The 22249-nt window shown below is 35.3% G+C and overlaps 1 protein-coding gene across 2 annotated transcripts in view; it reads right to left on the reverse strand.

Annotated features, from left to right (window-relative positions):
• The window catches only part of LOC124084661 (cytochrome b5 reductase 4), an 85947-nt gene that overhangs the window by 33287 nt on the left and 30411 nt on the right, over positions 1 to 22249 (reverse strand). Inside the window, exons 5-10 of one of the 2 annotated variants that reach the window (XM_046431987.2) lie at positions 20681 to 20710; positions 15615 to 15675; positions 14223 to 14280; positions 12001 to 12094; positions 9835 to 9867; positions 8420 to 8542 (exon numbers count right to left, since the gene is read on the reverse strand). In XM_046431987.2, coding sequence (XP_046287943.1) covers positions 8420 to 8542; positions 9835 to 9867; positions 12001 to 12094; positions 14223 to 14280; positions 15615 to 15675; positions 20681 to 20710 — 399 coding nt within the window. The remainder of the gene's footprint in view (positions 1 to 8419; positions 8543 to 9834; positions 9868 to 12000; positions 12095 to 14222; positions 14281 to 15614; positions 15676 to 20680; positions 20711 to 22249) is intronic. The other variant, XM_046431995.2, reaches the window with a different exon arrangement.

Raw genomic sequence — 22249 nt, forward strand, 5'->3', positions numbered from 1 at the left:
TCGCCATTTTGATGATGTTAGTTCTGCCTATCCATGAAGAGGGTATGTTTTTCCATCTTCTAAGATCTTCTTCTATTTCTCTCTTTAGGGTTCTGTAGTTTTCATTGTATAAGTCTTTCACCTCTTTTGTTAGGTTGATTCCCAAGTATTTTATTTTTTTTGAAGATATTGTGAATGGAGTGGTTGTCCTCATTTCCATTTCAGAGGATTTGTCGCTGATATACAGGAATGCCTTTGATTTATGCGTGTTGATTTTATATCCTGCCACTTTGCTGAATTCATTTATTAGCTCTAATAGTTTCTTTGTAGACCCTTTTGGGTCTGCTAGGTATAGAATCATGTCATCTGCAAATAGTGATAATTTAAGTTCTTCTTTTCCTATTTTGATGCCTTTAATTTCTTTCGTCTGTCTAATTGCTCTGGCCAGTGTTTCGAGAACTATGTTGAACAGAAGTGGTGAGAGAGGGCATCCCTGTCTTGTTCCAGATTTTAGAGGGAATGCCTTCAGTTTTTCTCCATTCAGAATGATGCTAGCCTGAGGCTTAGCATAGATTGCTTTTACAATATTGAGGTATGTTCCTGTTATCCCTAGTTTTTCTAGAGTTTTGAACATAAAGGGATGCTGTACTTTGTCAAATGCTTTTTCCGCATCTATCGAGATGATCATATGATTCTTATTTTTAAGTCTATTGATGTGGTGAATAACATTTATTGATTTCCGTATATTGAACCAGCCTTGCATCCCAGGGATGAATCCTACTTGATCATGGTGCACAATTTTTTTGATAAGTTTTTGTATCCGAGTGGCCAGAATTTTATTGAGGATTTTTGCATCTAGGTTCATTAGAGATATTGGTCTGTAGTTTTCTTTCTTTGAAGTGTCTTTGTCTGGTTTAGGTATCAGGGTGATGTTGGCCTCGTAGAATGAATTTGGAAGTTCTCCCTCTTTTTCTATTTCCCGAAGTAGCTTGAAAAGTATTGGTATTAGTTCCTCTTTAAAGGTTTTGTAAAACTCTGCTGTATACCCATCCGGTCCTGGGCTTTTCTTAGTTGGTAGTCTTTTGATGGTTTCTTCTATTTCCTCAATTGATATTGGTCTGTTTAGGTTGTCTATATCCTCCTGCCTCAATCTGGGCAGATCATATGACTTAAGAAATTTATCTATGCCTTCACTATCTTCTAATTTATTGGAGTATAAGGATTCAAAATAATTTCTGATTATCTTCTGTATTTCTGAAGTGTCTGTTGTGATATTGCCTCTTTCATCCCGTATGTTAGTAATTTGAGTTCTCTCTCTTCTTCTCTTTGCTAGCATGGCTAAGGGTCTGTCGATTTTGTTTATTTTTTCAAAGAACCAACTTTTAGTTTTGTCAATTTTTTCAATTGTTTCTTTTGTTTCAATTTCATTAATTTCAGCTCTGATTTTAATTATTTCTTGCCTTCTACTTCTTTTGCCGTTGTTTTGCTCTTCTTTTTCTAGGATTTTGAGATGAAGTATGAGATCATTTATTTGTTGGTTTTTTCTTTTTTTAAGGAATGAACTCCAAGCAATGAATTTTCCTCTTAGAACTGCTTTCAATGTGTCCCATAGATTCCGATATGTTGTGTCTGTGTTTTCATTAATCTCTAAGAATTTTTTAATTTCTTCCTTGATGTCTTCTATAACCCATTGATCATTCAGTAACCTATTGTTCATTCTCCAAGTGATGTATTCTTTTCCCTTCCTTCTTTTATCGTTGATTTTCAGTTCCATTCCATTATGATCAGATAGGATGCATGGTATTATCTCTACTCCTTTATATTGTCTAAGAGTTGCCCTGTGACATAATATATGATCTATTTTTGAGAAGGATCCATGTGCTGCTGAGAAAAAAGTGTAACTGCTTGATGTTGGGTGGTATATTCTATATATGTCAATTAAGTCTAGGTTATTAATTGTGTTATTGAGTTCTATAGTTTCCTTATTCAACTTTTGTTTGGAAGATCTGTCCAGTGGTGATGGAGGTGTGTTGAAGTCTCCCATGATTATTGTATGGTGGTCTATTAGACTCTTGAACTTGAGAAGAGTTTGTTTGATGAACATAGCTGCACCATTGTTTGGGGCATATATATTTATGATTGTTATGTCTTGTTGGTGTATGGTTCCCTTGAGCAGTATGTAGTGTCCCTCTTTATCCCTTTTGATTAACTTTGGCTTGAAATCTATTTTATTTGATATGAGTATGGATACTCCTGCTTGTTTCCGAAGTCCATATGAGTGATATGATTTTTCCCAACCTTTCACCTTCAGCCTATGTATGTCTTTTCCTATCAAATGCGTCTCCTGTAGGCAGCATATTGTTGGGTCTTGTTTTGTGATCCATTCTACTAGCCTGTGTCTCTTGATTGGTGAGTTTAAGCCATTAACATTTAGGGTTATTATTGAGATATGGGTTGTTCTTCCAGCCATATTTGTTTATTTATGTTACTAAACATGATTTGTTTTCCTCTTTGATTATTTTCCCCCCTTTAGTGTCCTACCTCCCACTGTTGGTTTTCATTGTTATTTTCCATTTCCTCTTCCTGTAATGTTTTGCCAAGGATGTTTTGAAGAGATGGTTTTCTAGCTGCAAATTCTTTTAACTTTTGTTTATCGTGGAAGGTTTTAATTTCATCTTCCATCCTGAAGCTTAATTTCGCTGGAAACACAATTCTTGGTTGGAACCCATTTTCTTTCAGTGTTTGAAATATGTTATTCCAGGATCTTCTAGCTTTCAGAGTCTGTGTTGAAAGATCAGCTGTTATCCTGATTGGCTTACCCCTAAATGTGATCTGCTTCCTTTCTCTTGTAGCTTTTAAAATTCTCTCCTTATTCTGTATGTTGGGCATCTTCATTATAATGTGTCTAGGTGTGGGTCTCTTATGATTTTGCACATTCGGCGTCCTGTAGGCTTCTAGGATTTGGGGTTCTGTCTCATTCTTCAAGTCTGGGAAGTTTTCTCGTATTATTTCATTGAATAGATTGCTCATTCCTTTGGTTTGAAACTCTGTCCCTTCCTGTATCCCAATGACTCTTAAATTTGGTCTCTTGATGTTATCCCATATTTCTTGGATGTTCTGCTCATGGTTTCTTAACAGTCTTGCTGAGCTGTCTATGTTCTTTTCAAGTTGAAATACTTTATCTTCATTGTCTCATGTTCTGTCTTCTAAGTGTTCTACTCTGCTGGTAGTATTCTCAATTGAGTTTTTAAGTTGGCTTATTGCTTCCTGCATTTCTAGGATTTCTGTTTGTTTGTTTTTTATAACCTCTATTTCCCTGTATAGTTGATCTTTTGCTTCTTGGATTTGTTTATGTAATTCATTGTTGAAGTGATCTTTCATTGTCTGATTTTGCTGTCTGATGTCTTCCTTGAGACTCCAGATCATCTGAAGCATGTATATCCTGAATTCTTTATCTGACATTCCATCTGCTGCAGCTATTACCTCTTCTAACGTTGAGTTGACCTGCAATGCTTGTGGTCCTTTCTTTCCTTGTCTCTTCATACTGTTCGTGTTCCTTTCTACTTGGTGAAACTGTTGTGCTATTGAATTTTCCCCCTATATATTTATATTGGTCTTGTATAGTTGCAAAGTCTCCCTCGCAGGCGCGGGCGGCGGCTCTGTCCCTCTGCGGGCCGCTAGGCTTGTTCTGTCGGTGGTCACAGTTCTGTCTACTTTGCAGGCGCAGGCAGCGGCACTGCCCCTCTGCAGGCCTCTGGGGCTGTACTGCCAGTGGGTCAAAGGTCCGCCTACCTTGCAGGCGCGGGGGGGGGCGGCTCTACCCTTCCTCAGGCCACTGGGCCTCTTCTGTCTCTCGGTTGCAGGTCTGGCCTGTTCTGATGGTGGTCACAGTTCCGTCTACCTTGCCGGTGCAGGGGGAGGGGACGGCTCTGCCTCTCAGCAGGCCGCTGCTCCTCTTCTGCTGGTGGGTCGCAGGCCCGCCTACCTTGCAGGAGTGATTGGAAGCTCTGTCCCGCCGCGGGCCACTGGGCCTTTTCTGTCCGTGGTCACAGTTCCACCTACCTGGCAGGCGCGGGGGGTGGGGGGCGGCTCTGCCCCTCAGCAGGCCGCTGGGCCTGCTCTGTGCGTGGTCACAGTTCCCTCTACCTTGCCGGTGCAGGGGGAGGGGGCGGCTCTGCCTCTCAGCAGGTCGCTGCTCCTCTTCTGCCGGTGGGTCGCAGGCCCGCCTACCTTGCAAGAGTGATTGGAAGCTCTGTCCCGCCGCGGGCCACTGGGCCTTTTCTGTCCGTGGTCACAGTTCCACCTACCTGGCAGGCGCGGGGGGTGGGGGGCGGCTCTGCCCCTCAGCAGGCCGCTGGGCCTGCTCTGTGCGTGGTCACAGTTCCCTCTACCTTGCCGGTGCAGGGGGAGGGGGCGGCTCTGCCTATCAGCAGGCCGGTGCTCCTCTTCTGCTGGTGGGTCACAGGCCCGCCTACCTTGCAGGAGTGATTGGAAGCTCTGTCCCGCCGCGGGCCACTGGGCCTTTTCTGTCCTTGGTCACAGTTCCACCTACCTGGCAGGCGCGGGCGGTGGGGGGCGGCTCTGCCCCTCAGCAGGCCGCTGGGCCTGTTCTGTGCGTGGTCACAGTTCCCTCTACCTTGCCGGTGCAGGGGGAGTCGCCAACATTTATTGTTGTTTGTATTCTTGATAACTGCCATTCTGACTGCCGTAAAATGAAATCTTGGGGTAGCTTTGATTTGCATTTCTCTAAATTATTAGAGATGTTGAACATTTTTTCATATATTTGTCGATTGATTGTATATCTTCTTCTAAAAAGTGTCTGTTCAGCTCCTTAGCCCATTTATTGATTGGATTGTTTTTCGGTATTAAGTTTTTTTGAGTTCTTTATATATTCTGGATATTAGTGCTCTATCTGATGTGTGTGTAGCAAAAATTTTCTCCCAAAATGTGGGCTGTCTGTTCACCTGATTGTTTCTTTTGCTGAGAAGCAGCTTTTTAGTTTGAATGTATCCCATTTGTTGATTCATAATTTTATTTCTTGTACTTTAGGAGTCTTGTTAAGGAAGTCAGGGCCTAATCTGACATGATGAAGATTTGGGCCTAGTTTTTCTCCTGTTAGGTGTAGGTTCCTTGATCCACTTTGAGTTGATTTTTGTTCATGGTGAGAGATAGGGGTTTAGTTTCATTTTGCTGCATACAGATTTCCTGTTTTCCCCGAACTATTTGTCGAAGACACTATCTTTTCTCCAATATGTGTTCTTGGTGCCTCTGTCTAGTATAAGATAACTGTATTTATGTGGGTTTGTCTCTGTGTCTTCTATTCTGTACCACTGGCCTACATGTCTATTTTGGTGCTGCAATATCCTTTTTGATAAAAAGCTAAATATAAATAAGTATTTCCTTCAGTTCTATAAGGTATCTAGAAATTTTTTGAACCCAAGGAAGGGGTAATGAGAACCCTGATTACTGGCAGTTAGTCAAAAGCACAGGCTCATAACTGAGATCAGAGTAAGGGTGGGACTAAGCCCTTAACATGATGGGTATGCCTTAACTCCAGTTAGTATCAAAATTGAGTTATATTATAAGATAACCAGTTAATGTCAGCAGAGAATTGGCTGTTGGTGGAGAGAAACCCTTACACATTGTAGTGATAGAAATGTTCTGTGTTGAGTGGTGAGAGTAGGAAAAACAATTAGGTTAACTCTAGCTTATATAATAATTCAAAATATTTATAATAATTTTAAGTATTTTAAAGATGTTAAACTGAGTACATGCAGTTAGTTCCTTCTGAACCCCTCCAATAACAACAAAAAGGTTGTGTACATGTGGTTTGGTTGTTTTTTAAGGCAAAGAGAATACAAATAAAAGAAGAAAATATAACAAATTCAGGAGCTGACAAGGCAAAGAGATGTTTGGCAATTAACTCAGCGCACCCAAAAAAGCTGAATCCTAAATGAGAAGTATAAAAAGCCAAAAACTAAGTCACTGTAATACAAAATTCCTTTAAGACTCAGAAATTGGCAAGAACAACTATGTCGGGAAACAGAACCAAGGTGGAGCTGAAACCACTTTGTGGATGAAGGAAACAGGGATGCTCCCCCACTGCTCTGAAGTCCTCCCCTACTTAACAGAACCATATAATTGAAACTCTTCCATCCTGGCAAAATATGAGAAGTTTACTCACCAGAAAAGGTAAAACACATGGCCTCTGGATTGAGGCAAGTGCTCTGACACTGAGCCACAACCCCAGCCCCTGACTGGTGTCTTTTTAATGAGGCAAGTGCTCTGACACTGAGCCACAACCCCAGCCCCTGACTGGTGTCTTTTTAAGAAGAGGAAATTAGGACATAAGCACACACAGAGTGAAGACCAGTAAATACAAAGGGAGAAGATGACCATCTACAAAAGCCAAAGAGAGAGGCCTCTGAAGAGGCCAATCCTGCAACATGTTGACGTTGAACTTTCAGCTTGCAGAACTGTGAGAAAATAAATTTCTGTTGATAAGACACTCAGTTTTTTGTAGATTGTTATGGTACCCCTAGCAAATAAATATAATCTTCTAAGAAAAAAAAAGGGAAAGAAGTAAAGAAGGAAGGGAGGGAGGGAGACAGAAGAAAAGAAATTAAGTGATTTTTACAGATGTCAGCTTTCTTTACCCAAGGCTGGATGCAACAGTGGAGACTGTTTACTCTAGAGACAGACAAAATGCTGGCATCAACTTTTTCCAAAGAAAAGATCCAACTGTATAGTAAATATTACTGCCAACAAGCCATATTTACTACAGTTTCCCAAACTAAAACATGAAATATTAGCGACAGTTAAGGATTAGTAAACATTCAAAGATAGCATTTAATATAAAGGGACCAAAAAAGACACAAAACAGCAAATAAAATTGCAGAACACAGAGGTTACATGGGGGGAAAATAAAACCTCTAAAATACTAATTCTTAAAAAGATTAAGAGAAGCTAATAAGTACAGGATGCTAAAACAAAGCAACAGAAATACAAAGAGGGGAGGGGAGGGGTATGAGGGCAGGAAAGAGGGTGGAATGAGATGGACATCATTACCCTAGGTACATGTATGACTGCACATATGGTACAATTGCTGCACTGTGTACACCCAGAGAAATTAAAAGTTGTGCTGCAATTGTATACAATGAATCAAAATGCATTCTGTTGTCATATATACCTAATTAGAATAAATTAATTTTTTTAAAAAGAAGCATGCATATTCTTCTCTTGTTATAAAAGTCTATAAGTGTTACTTATATCCTAGTTGATTAATGGCAGATATAAGTATTTCTAATAGAGTGGTATTAAAAGTTTCAGTTATCTAACAAAGAAATAGAGTTCTTAGAAGTTAAAACAGAGTAACTTAAAAAGCTAGAAGACCATTTAAAGGTGAAGAAATCTCCCCAAAAAGTAGAGTAAAAGGACAAAATTGAAATTAAGAGAGAAAAAGATAATTAGAAGACTGGTTAAGGAGGTTCAATACAAGAACATATCTAGAAAGCAAAAACAGAAAAAGGGAAGAAAAAAGATTAATGATATATTCTAGAACTAAAGGTCATACTCTTTCTTTAATGAAAAGATTGGCACAAAGGATGAACACCCAGCACAAAGGTTAAAAATAGATCCACATTATGGCATATTATTGTGAAATTCCAAAACACTTGGAACAAGCAGCAAACACTACCAATTTCAAAAGAAAAAAATATATGCACACGTGTATTATTATTAAATTATCATTTAATATTATTATATCAATATATTATTAAATTATGCACTCATATTTTTATATTAAACTGAGATAAAAAGCTTTTAAAAAGAAAGGAAATGAATGGCATCACTCTTTCAGAGTAAACTGAAAACTGACTTTTGCTTGAGCAGAAAAATATAGCCAGGTGTGGCAATGCACACCCTATAATCCAATGATGCAGGAGATAGGAGGATTGCAAGTTCAAGATCAGTCTCTGCAACTAAACAAGGCCCTACACAACTCAGCAAGACCTTGTCTCAAAATTAAAAAATCAAATTGGCTGGGGTTGTAACTCAGTGGTAAAATGTCTCTGGGTTCAATCTCCAATACAATTAAAAAAAAACTGTATATATAGTTGGCATCTTTTATTTTTAACAAAACCCTGAAGAAACGAAAGCTTGAAAGTCTAAATAAAAAATGGACATCTTCATTCAACATACCATCATCACCTAATGATTTTGTTAGACCTAACTAAACATTATGTAGTAGACTATGAAATTTGACCTTTCTGAAAATTAAAAAAAAAAAAGGTTTTAACAGATAAAATGTCTCTTTCACACTTCCTAGAGATAGAAGGACTTCTTCAGCTCATCCCAAAGCAGCCTTCCAAACTCTGATACAATTCTGCAACTAACAACAATTTCATGAATGTAACCTTAATAAAATAATGGCACAGCATACCTGTATCTTTCTTTGGAATAAGTGAATTATGCTTCTCCAGTGGATGGCCAAGACATTTCCAAGATATATTCTCTGTCTTTTTTAAGACAATTTCTATTTTGCCCACATTCTCAACCACTTGAACTGAAAAGAACATAAATTCTACTTGTATTATTGATACCAAAAAGATTTTAATTAAAAACAATCTTTCTCAAATAGTCAAAATGTTCTGATCTTATATAAGGACACCACTGATCAATGGTGAAAAAAATAAAATTTTGCTCATTTATAAACAATTGTTTATCCATTATATGTTACATTCAGCTTACTTTATTTTAAAAATTCAGATTGCCTTCTAATAATGTAGGTATTGACAGTTTTCATACAAGCTTAAAAGTCATGGCAGCTAATCAATACACAGTTTAAATTTAGATTTTTTAATAGGGATAACACATTTATGTTACTATTGAATGGATCAACAAAAATGAATTTAATTTATTCCTTTTAACATTTCTTAGTTGGAACCTGAGGAATTCTTGTGAGAAAATTCAGTAGAAGGTAAGCCTAAAAATAAAAATAGCTTCAGGAGAGTATCTTCCCAGTAAATATGGGATGGATTTAATAAAATACATGTGAATCTTTGATAATTAAGAACCTTTTAGATTATATTTTTTTTCTTTTTGAATGATTATTAACAGTTTAGAATATAGGTATAATAATAATAAAAATAGACTTCTATATACATTGATTTAAACTCGATGAGATGAACATGCTTTTAAAGACATTAAACATGTTTAATGTTTAAGCAATGCCTCTGCTCATTGTAAACTTGGAATCCAGCAACAATTTAACAACTTTCTAAAGCAGATTATAAAAATGGACTCAATTAAATGATTACTAATTTGAAGCTTAACCAAAATAAGAATAAGATCTTTATAGAGTTTACTATGTTATATGGAAAAGGGAGACACTGAACCAGTATAATGTACTATGTGTACCTGGAAACCAGAAACTACGATTCTTCCATTGTTAAAAAGCTGTGTAACCCACACTGCACATTTAAATGCAACAATATTAGTAATTTAGTATGTTTTGTCAACATTATCCACTTAACTATATACATCTAAGAAAAATTTGTCTGGTCTAGTAATGTTTTTATGAGTGGCATATCAGTAGTACAGCAGAGATGAAGAATAGAAAGGAGACAGGAATTTTTTTTTTTAATTAAGGAGAAAAAAAAGAGTTGAAATGAATAAAGACAATGGAAACAGGGTTGTGGAGAAACCAGGAGTATATTTTAAAACTGGCATATGTGTTTATATAGAAAACATTACACCTTTATTTTGTAAAATGAAAATATATACAAGCAAACTAAGACAAATGCGGAGTTCTTTTTTTCTTCTCTCTCTTACATACATATTTTTTTGGTAACTTACCAGAAAAATCTTCCTGAACCTCATGGCTTAGCCCTGGGATAATAACAGTATATTAGTTAAAATCCAAAGTCATTTCATACAGTTTATGAACACTATATAAAATTATTTTATGTTACTACTTCAAATCCTTCAAAACTAGAAAAACATTCTGAAGAACTAAATGAAAGATATAATAATACACAATCATAGTATGTACTGACAATCCAACAGAGCCAGAAGGAAGTAGACTAGGAAGGCAGCACCTGACTGATGCGTGTTCGTCCCAGTGTGCACATGTGAACACAGGGCAGGCCTGAGTCTAGCTTGGTTTGTCTTTTCTTGGTGCTTTCTGTAAAGCTGACTATCCATTCAGTTACCAGAAATTTTTTTTTTTCTTGAGGATCTGTGTGTAGCAGGCACTTCCCAAGTGTTGTGAATACAATGGTTAATAAAATAGGAAGATCTTTACCTTTATGGGATTTATATTCTGGAAGGAGGAGATACAAGAAATATTTTTGCAAATATCTGCTCTAAATTTCACTATGTTAATATGGCTATCTAGAACTAAAACTAAAAAAAAAAAAAAATTGTATACTTGCACTCTTTCCAATGCAGGCTGGCAATCAAGAGTTAGTTAGTTATTTTTTCTTTCTTTCTACCTGTTCCACCTATTTATTTATTTTTGTGGTACTGGTGATTAAACCCAAGGGTTCTCTATCACTGAGCTATATTGCAGTCCTTTCTGAGACAGTTTCACTAACTTGCTCAGGTTGGCCTCAAACTTGTGATTCGCCTGCCTCAGTGTCCTGAGTCACTAGGATTGTATGAGTGCAAGTGCTCCCACCAAGAATTGCACAATTTTTAATGAAAAAAAAATAGTTTCCCCTACCTTAACTGTCCTGACTTAGAAATACAAAGTGCCTTGACTGCTGTGGGACCCAGCCAGCTACATGTTTTCCTCTGGAGGCTGGAACCTATGAAGGGGCCATTAATATTCCCAGGCACTGAAAAAGTCTATTGTCCAAAACACTGAAAGAAAGTAGCCCCAGCCCTGAGCCAAATTCCTCAAGAGCTTTTATAAATCCCATAACTCAATCCCCTCACTGAAGATACCGAGACAAAACATCCCTTTTCTCTGTTAGCCTCAATTATATGCTACAGCCCCTCTCTGTACATAAGCTCCCCTAATAGATGTTTAGATGAACCTCCAAACATTGCTTGGATAGCAATTAGTGATTGCTTCTTTGGAAATCCAATCAGCACCATCTTGAGACAGTTTGGCAGGGCCAGAGGGTGGGGGGGCACAACTCCCTTCACTCCTTTGCTGGAACTCCCTGCCAGTGCTTTTGGGGCCACTCCAGAGATGAAACAGCTAGATGTACTGTTAGCTACAGTGTGAATAAAATTAATTACAAAGTGTTTGAAAAATAACAGATGCTAACACAGGGGTTTTACTTAAGGAGAAATCAGGACAGTGATAACAACTAATATAAACTTTTGTACTGTGATTAAAACTCTCCCATAAATGTCAATTAGAATTGTATGGTTGGTCTTTGACCATGAAGATACAGGGAGCTGAAGGATATAATGTAAACTTATAGTCTGGGCCGTTATGTTGCAGCCTCTGACTTCTCATGGCACAGTTGGTAAGGAATGGGCCACCTAGTGACAAATGTTCAGTAGGAGTATGTGACAAGCAGGCTTCTAGAAACTTACTTGTAGGTGCCAAGAACAAGAGATTCATCAAAGCTAAGCCAACAAATATTGATTCTGGTCACATCTAATTATTTAAACTTGGAAAGGTGAGATCATACTGCTATTTGTTAGCACTTTTATTAGCATAAAGAAATAATAGGCCAGAAGCAGTGGCTCATGCCTGTAATCCCAGCACTTTCAAAGGCTGGGGCAGAAGGATCTCAAGTTTAAAGCAACCTCAGTAACTTAGTGAGTCCATGAGCAACAGAGTGAGACCTTGTCTCAAAATAAAAATATTTAAAAAGTCTGGGGATGTTGCTCAGTGATTGGGCATCCATGGGTACCAAAAAAAAAAAGGTGGGGGAATCAAATCTATCAAAAATGACAAACGGAAGTAACAAAAGCAGATAAAATATTAGTTACCTAGACTATAGTCCAAGTTATTGCCATAATGAAAGGAGCTGTTTTCATTGATAAAAATATGGTACTCACCAATATGTATAAGATATGAATAATCCTTGATAATTGTTTCTGCTCTAAAGGAATCATTCTGATGATCAATTATTATTGAGTCTAAATGGATATCCTTTAACAGAAAGCATAAATAGAAAGATTAAATAGTTACTTTCCTGCCAAACTTCTACAATTCTATTTTTAATGTTATCAGTGAAAGCTCTCCTGGTGCTACTTTACAGATCCCCACACTAACTGCTACTCCTGGGTTTTTTTCTCTTATACAACCCAATTCTTTTCTTTCAAAGTACATTATCACAATTTAAATTATATATTTTTCTCTGTTTAATATGTACCTTAATCATCAGTCTCTAAACTATAAAATTAAGAGACTATCTTTAGAGTACTGCGAGACATCTAGTAGATATTCAATAAGTATTTGATAAACAAACAATGTGACAAAAGATTAGAATCAGATCAGAAAACAAGATATGTGTTCATTTTAATTTTTCCACTATTTTATGATGCTGGGCAAAATACATAATCTCCCAACCCCAGCTCATCCAAAAAAAAAAAATGAGTTCATTAGCAAATTCTTAGAGGTTTCTAATTTTTACACAGCCTTGATGCAAAGTATTTTGGTACCTGTCACAGTGAACTCATTATTGCATGAAGAAACTTTCCCCTTTCCCTTAGCCTTCCACCCTCTATGTCCTATTGCTATTAATAGTAGGAGTGGACACTGCCCTCCTGGTTTTAGACCATGATAAGAGGCTACAGCAAGAAGTAGGAGGAGGCAGGGCAAGCTGTGTCTCTGGCCCTCCTGGCTCTATCAAGCCCAGGCTGGTTACTCCTGCAGAATGGTTAAACCATACTGCAGGGGTCAGAAGATCCACTGGTTCAGATGTGATTCTGCTATCACAGAAGTAGAGTGAATTCTCTAAAATTCCTATATGTCAAAACTCATGTTTAAAGATAAATGTGAAATTTGGGAACCTTGATGTTATTAGAGGATATGTTTAGAAATATTCTAAGTTGTTTGCTTTTTTATTCAATTTTCCAACTGGATTGTAAGCCCTGTAAAAGCTAGGTCTCTATGCATCTGGCCTATTTTTTTTTTAAATTCTCACTGGCTCCCAACTATTTATTAATCTTTCTGCAGTTCAGTTTCTTCATTTGTAAAATAAGTCTAATATCATCTGTTTTATAGGGTTGTTGGTAGGTTGAGTAATAACATGAATACAAATATTTTACAGAGAGAACAGAGTCTAGACTTTTCTGAATTAGGAGAAAACATGTCAATTTCATTCAGCACAGACTTTATAATCAAACTGTAGGCTAAAGAAATACCAAGTATATTTTGGTCTTGATTATCCAAATATTTTCCTAGTTTCTCCATACTATCTGGCTAACAAAGATCTAAGTTGTTTTCATGATATTGATTTACTCTAATGAATTTGTTTAAAGCTATAAATGTTTGGTACCTGTATATTTTACAAAGAAACATTAACAAGAATATAGTTTAGTACTTAAAAGAATTATAATTTTAGCAATAGTACCAACTATTATTAGATCCCTGTCATCTAAGGCAATGCCTCATACAAAAGAAGTGTTAAACAAAGACTTGGTGAATCAATTATCTCCATAACTTTAGTTCAAAAGGGCATCTCAATAAAATTAGTGGTTTAAACTAAAACCACAACACTAAATCTTACTAATCCCAATGTATGTTTAGGAAATTCATTCTTGTAGTGAATTTAACTAATATTCCCATTTGTCATCCATGCCTTAAAAAAAAAATCACAGAAAAGCACATAAAATACTTCCCAGTCTAGATTTTTAAGAGGCTATAGCATGGCTAGTAAGAACACACATGCCAGGCAGGAGCCACACTGCCTGGGTTCCAAACTCTAGATCTGCCATTACTGTGTAGCTTTGGGTAAATTATTATCTTTTTCCTTTCTTTGTTTGTAAAATAGGGATAATAGCAATATCTACCTCACAGAGTTGTGAGAAGTAAATAATATAAGAAAAGTGCTTAGAAAAGGACCTGGCACATGACTATCATTTATGAGTATTTATTTTTTCCCTGATTTTTTAAAAATATTTTTTCCAATATTTTATTGGACACAATAACTTTATTTATTTATTTTTACATGGTGCTGAGGATCGAACCCAGTGTCTCACATGTGCTAGGCAAATACTCTGCCACTGAACCAAAATCCAGCCCCTTTTCCCCTGATTTTTAAAAACATGTTTACCTTTTGTTTGGTATATATGACAATGGTGACTAGAGAGTCTGTTTGGAACCAGTCATAGCTGTAAAACATTAAGAAAATAATGAATATTCATATTGATAATGATTAACATTAAATCATTAAATGTTTAAAATTTATAGTGAGAAATATAATTCGTTAAGTTAATCTTTTTCTAAAATTAACAGTGGTGTTAACATGTTACAGTATTCATTAGATAGCTGACAATTATTTCTAAATTTAAAGTATCTAAACTTCCATGTATTTGAATAAAAACAAAATAACCAAGATAAGACAGTTATGAAAAGGTTACACATCTTCCTGCTAAAATCTTTTATCAGAGTAATAACAGAATAATACATGCTTTGTTAACAAGCATGAAGAAATCTACATGCTGTTACTTTCACTCCTTGTCATAAGTACATTGCTACTATAGAAATTAACTCATCCAGGTTGTTTAATAGGTCTATAATAAAACTTCAGATAAAATGAAGTCTTCTGTTTTGCTGTAGCTATTGATGAAATCAATACTGTTTCTGCACTTATTACCTACACACAGGCAACAATACATGAATCTAGAGCAGGCACCCTTAACTTAAAACTGTCATAAAATAACTTAAAAGTATAGCAGAAATGCCTCTGTAAGAATAATATTAGAAAGCCGTGGGGAGAAAGGCAGGAAGAAAAAGAACTTCAGAGAACACAGAGGGTCCTGAGAGCATTTGAAATGTCATCAACAAAAGTGTACAAGTATTGCTTAATTTGGTGTTAACTGTTTAAGACAACTAGTGTCTAATACATTTTGAAAGATTTCCATTAACAATTGATAAAAACAAACTAGATTTACCAAAAAACTGTATTGCTGAATTATGGTATGGTTATATCATGAAAAGCAAACAAAAAACACTTTCACAGAATAGTTGAAGACCTAAGAAATTGCTCACAAAATATACTATAATACCAATATTACAAAAACAGAGTTATATGAAATAGGTATTATATAAACAAAACTGGAAGGAATAAGTCAAGTGTTAAGAGTATGTAAGTTTGGGTGGTTACAACTGATTTCATCACTTACTTTTGTATTTCTTTGTATTTTTATATTTTTCACATTTTATACTATGCATGTACATTTTTATAATCAGAAAAATATTTTTTTAAAAAATTTAAGTGTTGATATTTAAGATGGATCAAACTTCAGTTATATTTATAACTCACATTTAGGGAAATGCTCATTCTCCAACAATGCGTGATAAATGAGGCACTATAATTCATGAGTCAAAAAAAGAATGATTAATAGTAAATAATACATCAAACCCAGAACTACTTTCTTTTTATGATGTATGCATTTTGTGTAGAACAGATTTAGCTTTGATAATGTAAAACAAGCATGTATACCTTGGGGAACTAGGACCTTCTTTGGTAGATATGTCTGTCATTTGGCTCTTGGGAAGCAGGCCTTCACAAAGAAAAACAAAATAGCAACAATTCATCTTAACAACATTAAATTTTTTTCAGTTAACTTCTTATTGATATTCCATAAATATATAAAAGGATGTAAAATGAATTTTCATACACTAAAACATACCTTTATAGCCAGCACCCTCTTCAATCCTCTTTCTAATAGCTGCCCCTCCCAAAAGGACAGTCACTATTATGACTTCTAACACCACTGATTACTTTTTGCCTGTGTTTGATAACACCATTAGTGTATTAAGATGCCCTTTTCAACTAAAAGGCACACAAATAAGTCATAAAATGCACTCTCTTTTGGCCTGGCTTTTTTGTCTTACATTAAGGACATTATAGTTCTTTGGGCAAACAAGCAAGGTTGATCCATGCTACTGAATGCACCAGTAGTTTGTTTGTTTTCTTTTTGTTACTGAACAGTACTACACTGCATGAATATATAACAATTTATTCCACTGAGGGATGTCCGAATTATTTCTATATCGGGGCTATTATGCATGGTGCTGTTATAAATATTCTTGCACACACATATGTATATTCTTAAAGAACATATAAATACATTTCTGGTGAGCATCTGAGGTTTATGTATGTTTAACTCTAGTAGCTACTGCTAAGCAACTTTTCAAAGTGGTTGTACTAAATTTATAATTTTTGCTACATTGAGAGTTCCAGTTGCTCTACTATCTCACTAACATGGAATTCTTTTCTATTTTACTCCTTTTTTTTTTTTAATCGTTTTTTGTTTTGGGAGTTGGAAAGCTGGTTTTTATTATTAATTTTTAAAACAGAATAACATAGAAGCTATTTTGATATATTTATATAAGCATGGAATATATCTTACTCTAATTAAGTCTTTATTCATTCTTGTGGGTCTACTTCAGCATGGCATTTTAAAGGTACTGTGATGCTGACTGTTTACCACAAAACTATAGGTGTAATAAAAGGCAGGGCAAGTATTATTCTTTTTTCTAAAATGGCAAATGCAAGAAAAGATAATCTTACTAAATCATTTAAGAAGTGCTATAAGATATAAATTTATGTGAGAAAAAGCCATCAACAAAATTCATAAATTATAAATCAATTTTCATCTTATATGACTTGATTAGGATGAGAAAATCTGAATTTTAGCACAGTGTAAGCACTGTGATCTTATAAACCACTGTTTCCTCTTCCCCAAAACTCATGAGACAATTTCCAGACCTTCTTTAAAAAAACTACACAGTGAAATAAGCCCAATCCCCAAAAACCGAAAGTTGAATGTTCTCTGATACGGGGATTCTAACACACAACAAGCAAGTAGGGGTGGACAGAAGTTTAGTGGAACAGACAAAGGGGAATGAAGGGAAAGGAGAAGAATAGGAATAGGAAAGACAGTGGAATGCATGTGACACAACTTTCTTATGTACATATATAAATATATCACAATGAACCTTCACATTATGTACAATCACAAGACTGGGATCCCAATTAGAATAAGATATACTCCATGTCTGTATAAATATGTCAAAATATACTCTATTGTTATGTATATTGAAAATAACAAATTAGGGCTAGGGTTGTGGCTTAATGGTACAGCACTTGCCTGGCATGTGTGAAGCACTGAGTTCAATTCTCAGCACCACATATTAAAAAAAAGTCCATTGACAACTAAATACATATTAAGATATATATTAAAATACATAAATGTATATTTAAAAGAACAATTTTTTAAAAAACTATACAGTACCATAAAAAGTACGACATTACATAGAGTAATGTCATATGCCAAAGAAATGTGTCTTGATTTCAACATTTGCAAAAAGAAAACCAAAAACAAACTAACCAATCCTACAATATCTTTCTGGATAAGTTGAAAGAATATGGGGTAAATGTGAAGTGGAAGAAAATAAGTAAGTAAAATAAGGTGGATTGAACAAACATTCTCCCTCCCTAAAATGTTGGTAATGATTAACAGTGATTTGAAGGTATTAGGTCTCTTGTGGAATATGAAAGTAGTCTATCCCACTCAGTATTTTAAGTAACTGTTGAAATAATGACACAGAAGGCATGAAAATCATATTCACAAACACACAGACTTATCAAATAGATTTAAATGAGTCAAAGTGTGAGGCAGCTAATAAATATAGATAAGTATTCTAATACTATAGGATACAAGTTACAAGTGGTAATGATGCTAGACAGATTACTTCTGGAGTATTATTTTCCTTTTTTTTATATTTGTTCTAATTAGTTAGAAATAAAAGTAGAATGCATTTTGACACACCATACATAAGTGGAGTATAATTTCTCATTCTTCTGATTATACATAATATAGAATTATACCAGTCGTGTAACCATTTATACATAATGATTAATAATGTTGGATTCTTTCTACTCTCCTTCCTACTTACAGACCTCCCCTCCCCTATTTCTAATCCAAAGTACCTCTATTTACCTCCCTAGCTACCCCCTCCCCCATTGTGAATTAGCATCCATGTATCAGAGAAAACATTTGGCCTTTGATTCTTTGGGATTGGCCTGTTTTGCTTAGCATTATATTCTCTAGCTCCATCCATTTACCAGCAAATGCCATAATTTCATTCTTCTTTAACGCTGAGTAATATGCCATTGTTTATATATACCACAGATTCTTTATCCATTCATTCATTCATCTATTGAAGGGCACCTAGATTGGTTCCATAGTTTAGCTATTGAACTGAGCTGCCATAAACACTGATGTAGCAGTATCAGTGTAGTATACTGATTTTAAGTCCTTTGGGTATATGCCAAGGAATGGGATAACTAGGTCAAATGGTTATTCCATTCAAGTTTTCTGAGGAATCTTCATATAGCTTTCCAGAATGGTTACACCAATTTGCAGTCCCACCAGCAACGTATAAGTGTACCTTTTCCCCCACATCCTCGCCAATATTTATTGCTGCTTGTATTCTTGATAATTGCCACTCTGACTGGAGTGAGATGAAATCTTAATGTAGTTTTAATTTACATTTCTCTAATTGCTGGACATGTTGAACATTTTTCATATATTTGTTGACCGACTGTATTTCTTCAAAGGCACCAAAAACATACATTAGAAAAAAGATAGTCTCCTCAACAAATGGTAGTAGGAAAACTGGAAATCCATATGTAGCAAAATTAAATTAAACCCCTATCTCTCACCCTGCATAAAACTCAACTCAAAGTGAATCAAGGACTTAGGCACTAGAACAGAGACCCTGGGCCTAATAGAAGAAAAAGTAGGCCCAAATCTCCATCATGTTAGTTTAGGCCCAAATTCCTTAATAAGACTCCTATAGCACAAGAATTAAAATCAAGAATCAATAAATGGGATGGAATCAAACTAAAAAGCTTCTTCACAGCAAAGAAAACAATCAAGAACATGAAGAGAGAGCCTTCAGAAAAATTTTTCCCAACTGCACATCAGATAGAGCATTAATCTCCAGGATATAAAAAGAACTCAAAAAACTTAACACCAAAAAAACCAATTAGCCCAATCAATAAATGGGCTAAGGAACTGAACAGACACTATTTTCCATTTTGAAGCCTAACTCTAACTGGTATATTAGTTAAATACAGTACATCCAAAGGAAGGTAACAGGCACATGCGGTGGGAAAGAAAATGCCCAGTGTTACTAATTTTTAAATCTATTTCAATGGGGTTCATTCATTCTTTTTTAAATTTTAATTAGATATGTATGATAGCAGAATGCATTGTGACTCACTGTACATGACTGCAGCACAACTTTACATTTCTATGGTTGTACACGATGTAACATCGCACCATATGTGCAGTCATACATGTACCTAGGATAATGATGTCCATCTCATTCCTCTATCTTTCCAACCCTCATTCCCCCTCCCCATCTTTCCTTCCCCTTTGCCCCATCAAAGTTCTTCCATTTTTCCCATGTCCCCCACATTATGGAGCAGCATCCACTTATCAGAGAGAACATTCAGCTTTTGGGTTTTTGAGGATTGGCTTGCTTCACTTAGCATGACATTCTCCTACTCCATCCATTTACTTGAAAATACCATAATTTTATTCTCTTTTAATGCTGAGTAATATTCCATTGTGCATATATACCACGGTTTCTTCATCCATTCATCTATTGAAGGGCACCTAGGTTGCTTCCACAGTTTAGCTATTGTAAATTGAGCTGCTATAAACACTGATGTGGATGCATTACTATAGTATGCTGATTTTAAATCCTTTGGATATAGACCAAGGAGTAGGATAACTGGGTCAAATGGTGGTTCCATTCTAAGTTTGTTACTTTTGTAGTACCACAAAGGAGTCCATCATCAGATAAAAACTAAATCCTTAATTTAATACAGTATAATACCATCAGACAACAGCTTCAGGTATCAAAAATTGCATAAATTCATGTAAAATACAGACTATTTTCTCTAATCAAAAAGAAAAAGGTAATTCATCCAATCTGGTTTATTGGCTGCATTTCTATAACTTTCTTTTTCAAACACAGAGAAAAATATGTCTCTCCAAATGTACAATAACATAATTCAATCAGAGTAACCCCATGCATTTCATGAATCAGTATTCATCAACACAGCAAATTTTGGGGAGGATAGGGGCATTGTCAGTCAAAATTAAGAGTCATACTAAATGGCTGAAGAAGCTAGCACAGACTGGTAGATTAATAAGCTATTCAACATCTGTGTATAAACAATGAAGGTGAGTTCAAATGCCTGAGGACATTGTATCATTCAGCACCATTTTAATCACCACAAGTATTCAAGCTTTGGGCAAATGAATATGTGTTCAGGGAAGTCACAGAAAACACTACTGTGAAAGTGAATAATGGTTGGAATAAGGGGCCCAAAATATTCTGTCAAATCCTATTTAAGCCTGGGCAAGTAAAGACATCTTTTGGATTAAAAAAAAAAATCTAACTTCTCCAGACAACTCTGTCATATAATACTGGACATAAGCATATGAGTATGATATATTTTTATTATAAATCTGTGTGACTTACCATTTAAGACTCTCTTTTCCTCACGATAGTCTGTAGGGCGATTTGGGGGAGGAAAAGTCAGTTAAGAATACTATCATGTCAAAGACAACATTAGAATATTTGATTTAATCCTCACAGCCCTTCATTCTTAAAAGTCTTTTTTTTTTTTTTTTTTGGTAAGTCCTGAGGACAGAAATGAGTCTAATAAATAGACGGCCTTTGTTTAAACTAAGTGAGTTTCATCTATAAAGACAGCCAGGCCATTTCTCCAGATGTTTGTCTCTCATTTCATTGGGCCTTTTTCTACTTCTTTGGTCACTTTTTTCTAATATCTTAGTTAATCACTTTCTTTCTTACCCTACTTTATGCTGGAAATAAAATGGAAGGCTTTGGAAACTCTAGGCAATTGCTGTATCACTGGGTTATACTAAATGGCTGAGGAAATTAATTCCTCTAGTAAGCAAATAAAACCCAGGTTTAGTCTAGGATATCATATTCTAAATTAGTATAAACAGATTTATGAAACTATATTCCATAAAATAAAACACACATGTCAACAACCCAAAAAAATGCAGTTTATAATTTTTCTCTTTTAGTATTATCAACACTTAAAAATCATTATTATAAGATTAAAGTAGCTGAAATAATGAAAATATGTTAAGACTTTCACATGCATTTTGAATGTAATTATTAGTGTTAAAACCCCCTAAAAATTTAACAGGTTTGTTTTTTCTCTTTTTTTTTTCAGGATGGCAGCCAATTTCACAAAGCTGTATCTTAAAAACTGTTAAGTGTATTATCATTAAGGTCACATCACTTGTTAAATTGACATTACCTTGTTTTAAGAAAAATAAAACAATGTCCTTAAGTCAAAGCTTCCAATTTTTTTGTCTTCTAATTTCTAATCATCAGAAATTCCACAATTATTTCTATTTGACTTATCCATCATATAATAAGCACATCTAAGGAGGCCAGATCGTATTCCTTTCCATTCTCCCCGTTTTACTAAAATCACTTTATGACAGAAAGTAATCTCAATAACATAGTAACGAAAAAATCCCCGCCTTTAAGGATAAAAATTAGAGGGTAAGGGCCTGAATGAAATCCACCACTTTCAACTACAAATCAAAGATAGAATTTGTCTCCCTTGAAAATTGGCCCTATTTTTGACATGCGGTTGTTTAATATATTTCAAAAAGACATGAGACTTAAAATATACTTAAATTATCCCTCAAAATGAGCTTTGTTTGTCAACCCTCAGATAAAAATCTAATCTTACAATCTGCAAGGAACACAGATGTCTCCCCCTGATCACTTACTGTACTCCAGTTTTATCTATCACTGTTAATGCATCTGTGATTCTTAATCTTATAGTAAACAGTAAATTCACAACACATAAGCAAATAAATCTATCTTCAGTGTACAACACAGATAAAAGTTTGATCTTATTTATCATGAAAACAATTTGTTTTTAAACTAAGAGTTACACAAGATTTTGAAAAATTGTCCTGATAATTTTTTCCTAGGAAAAAAACATTATTTCATGTGATCAGTTCTTGCCTTAGATGAGTTGAATCTTCAGAACTTTCT

The sequence above is a fragment of the Marmota monax genome, unplaced genomic scaffold, assembly GCF_021218885.2.
Source record: "Marmota monax isolate L192 unplaced genomic scaffold, Marmota_monax_Labrador192_F-V1.1 WCK01_AAM20220418_F8-fsc00013, whole genome shotgun sequence".
Taxonomy (NCBI): Eukaryota; Metazoa; Chordata; class Mammalia; order Rodentia; family Sciuridae; genus Marmota; species Marmota monax.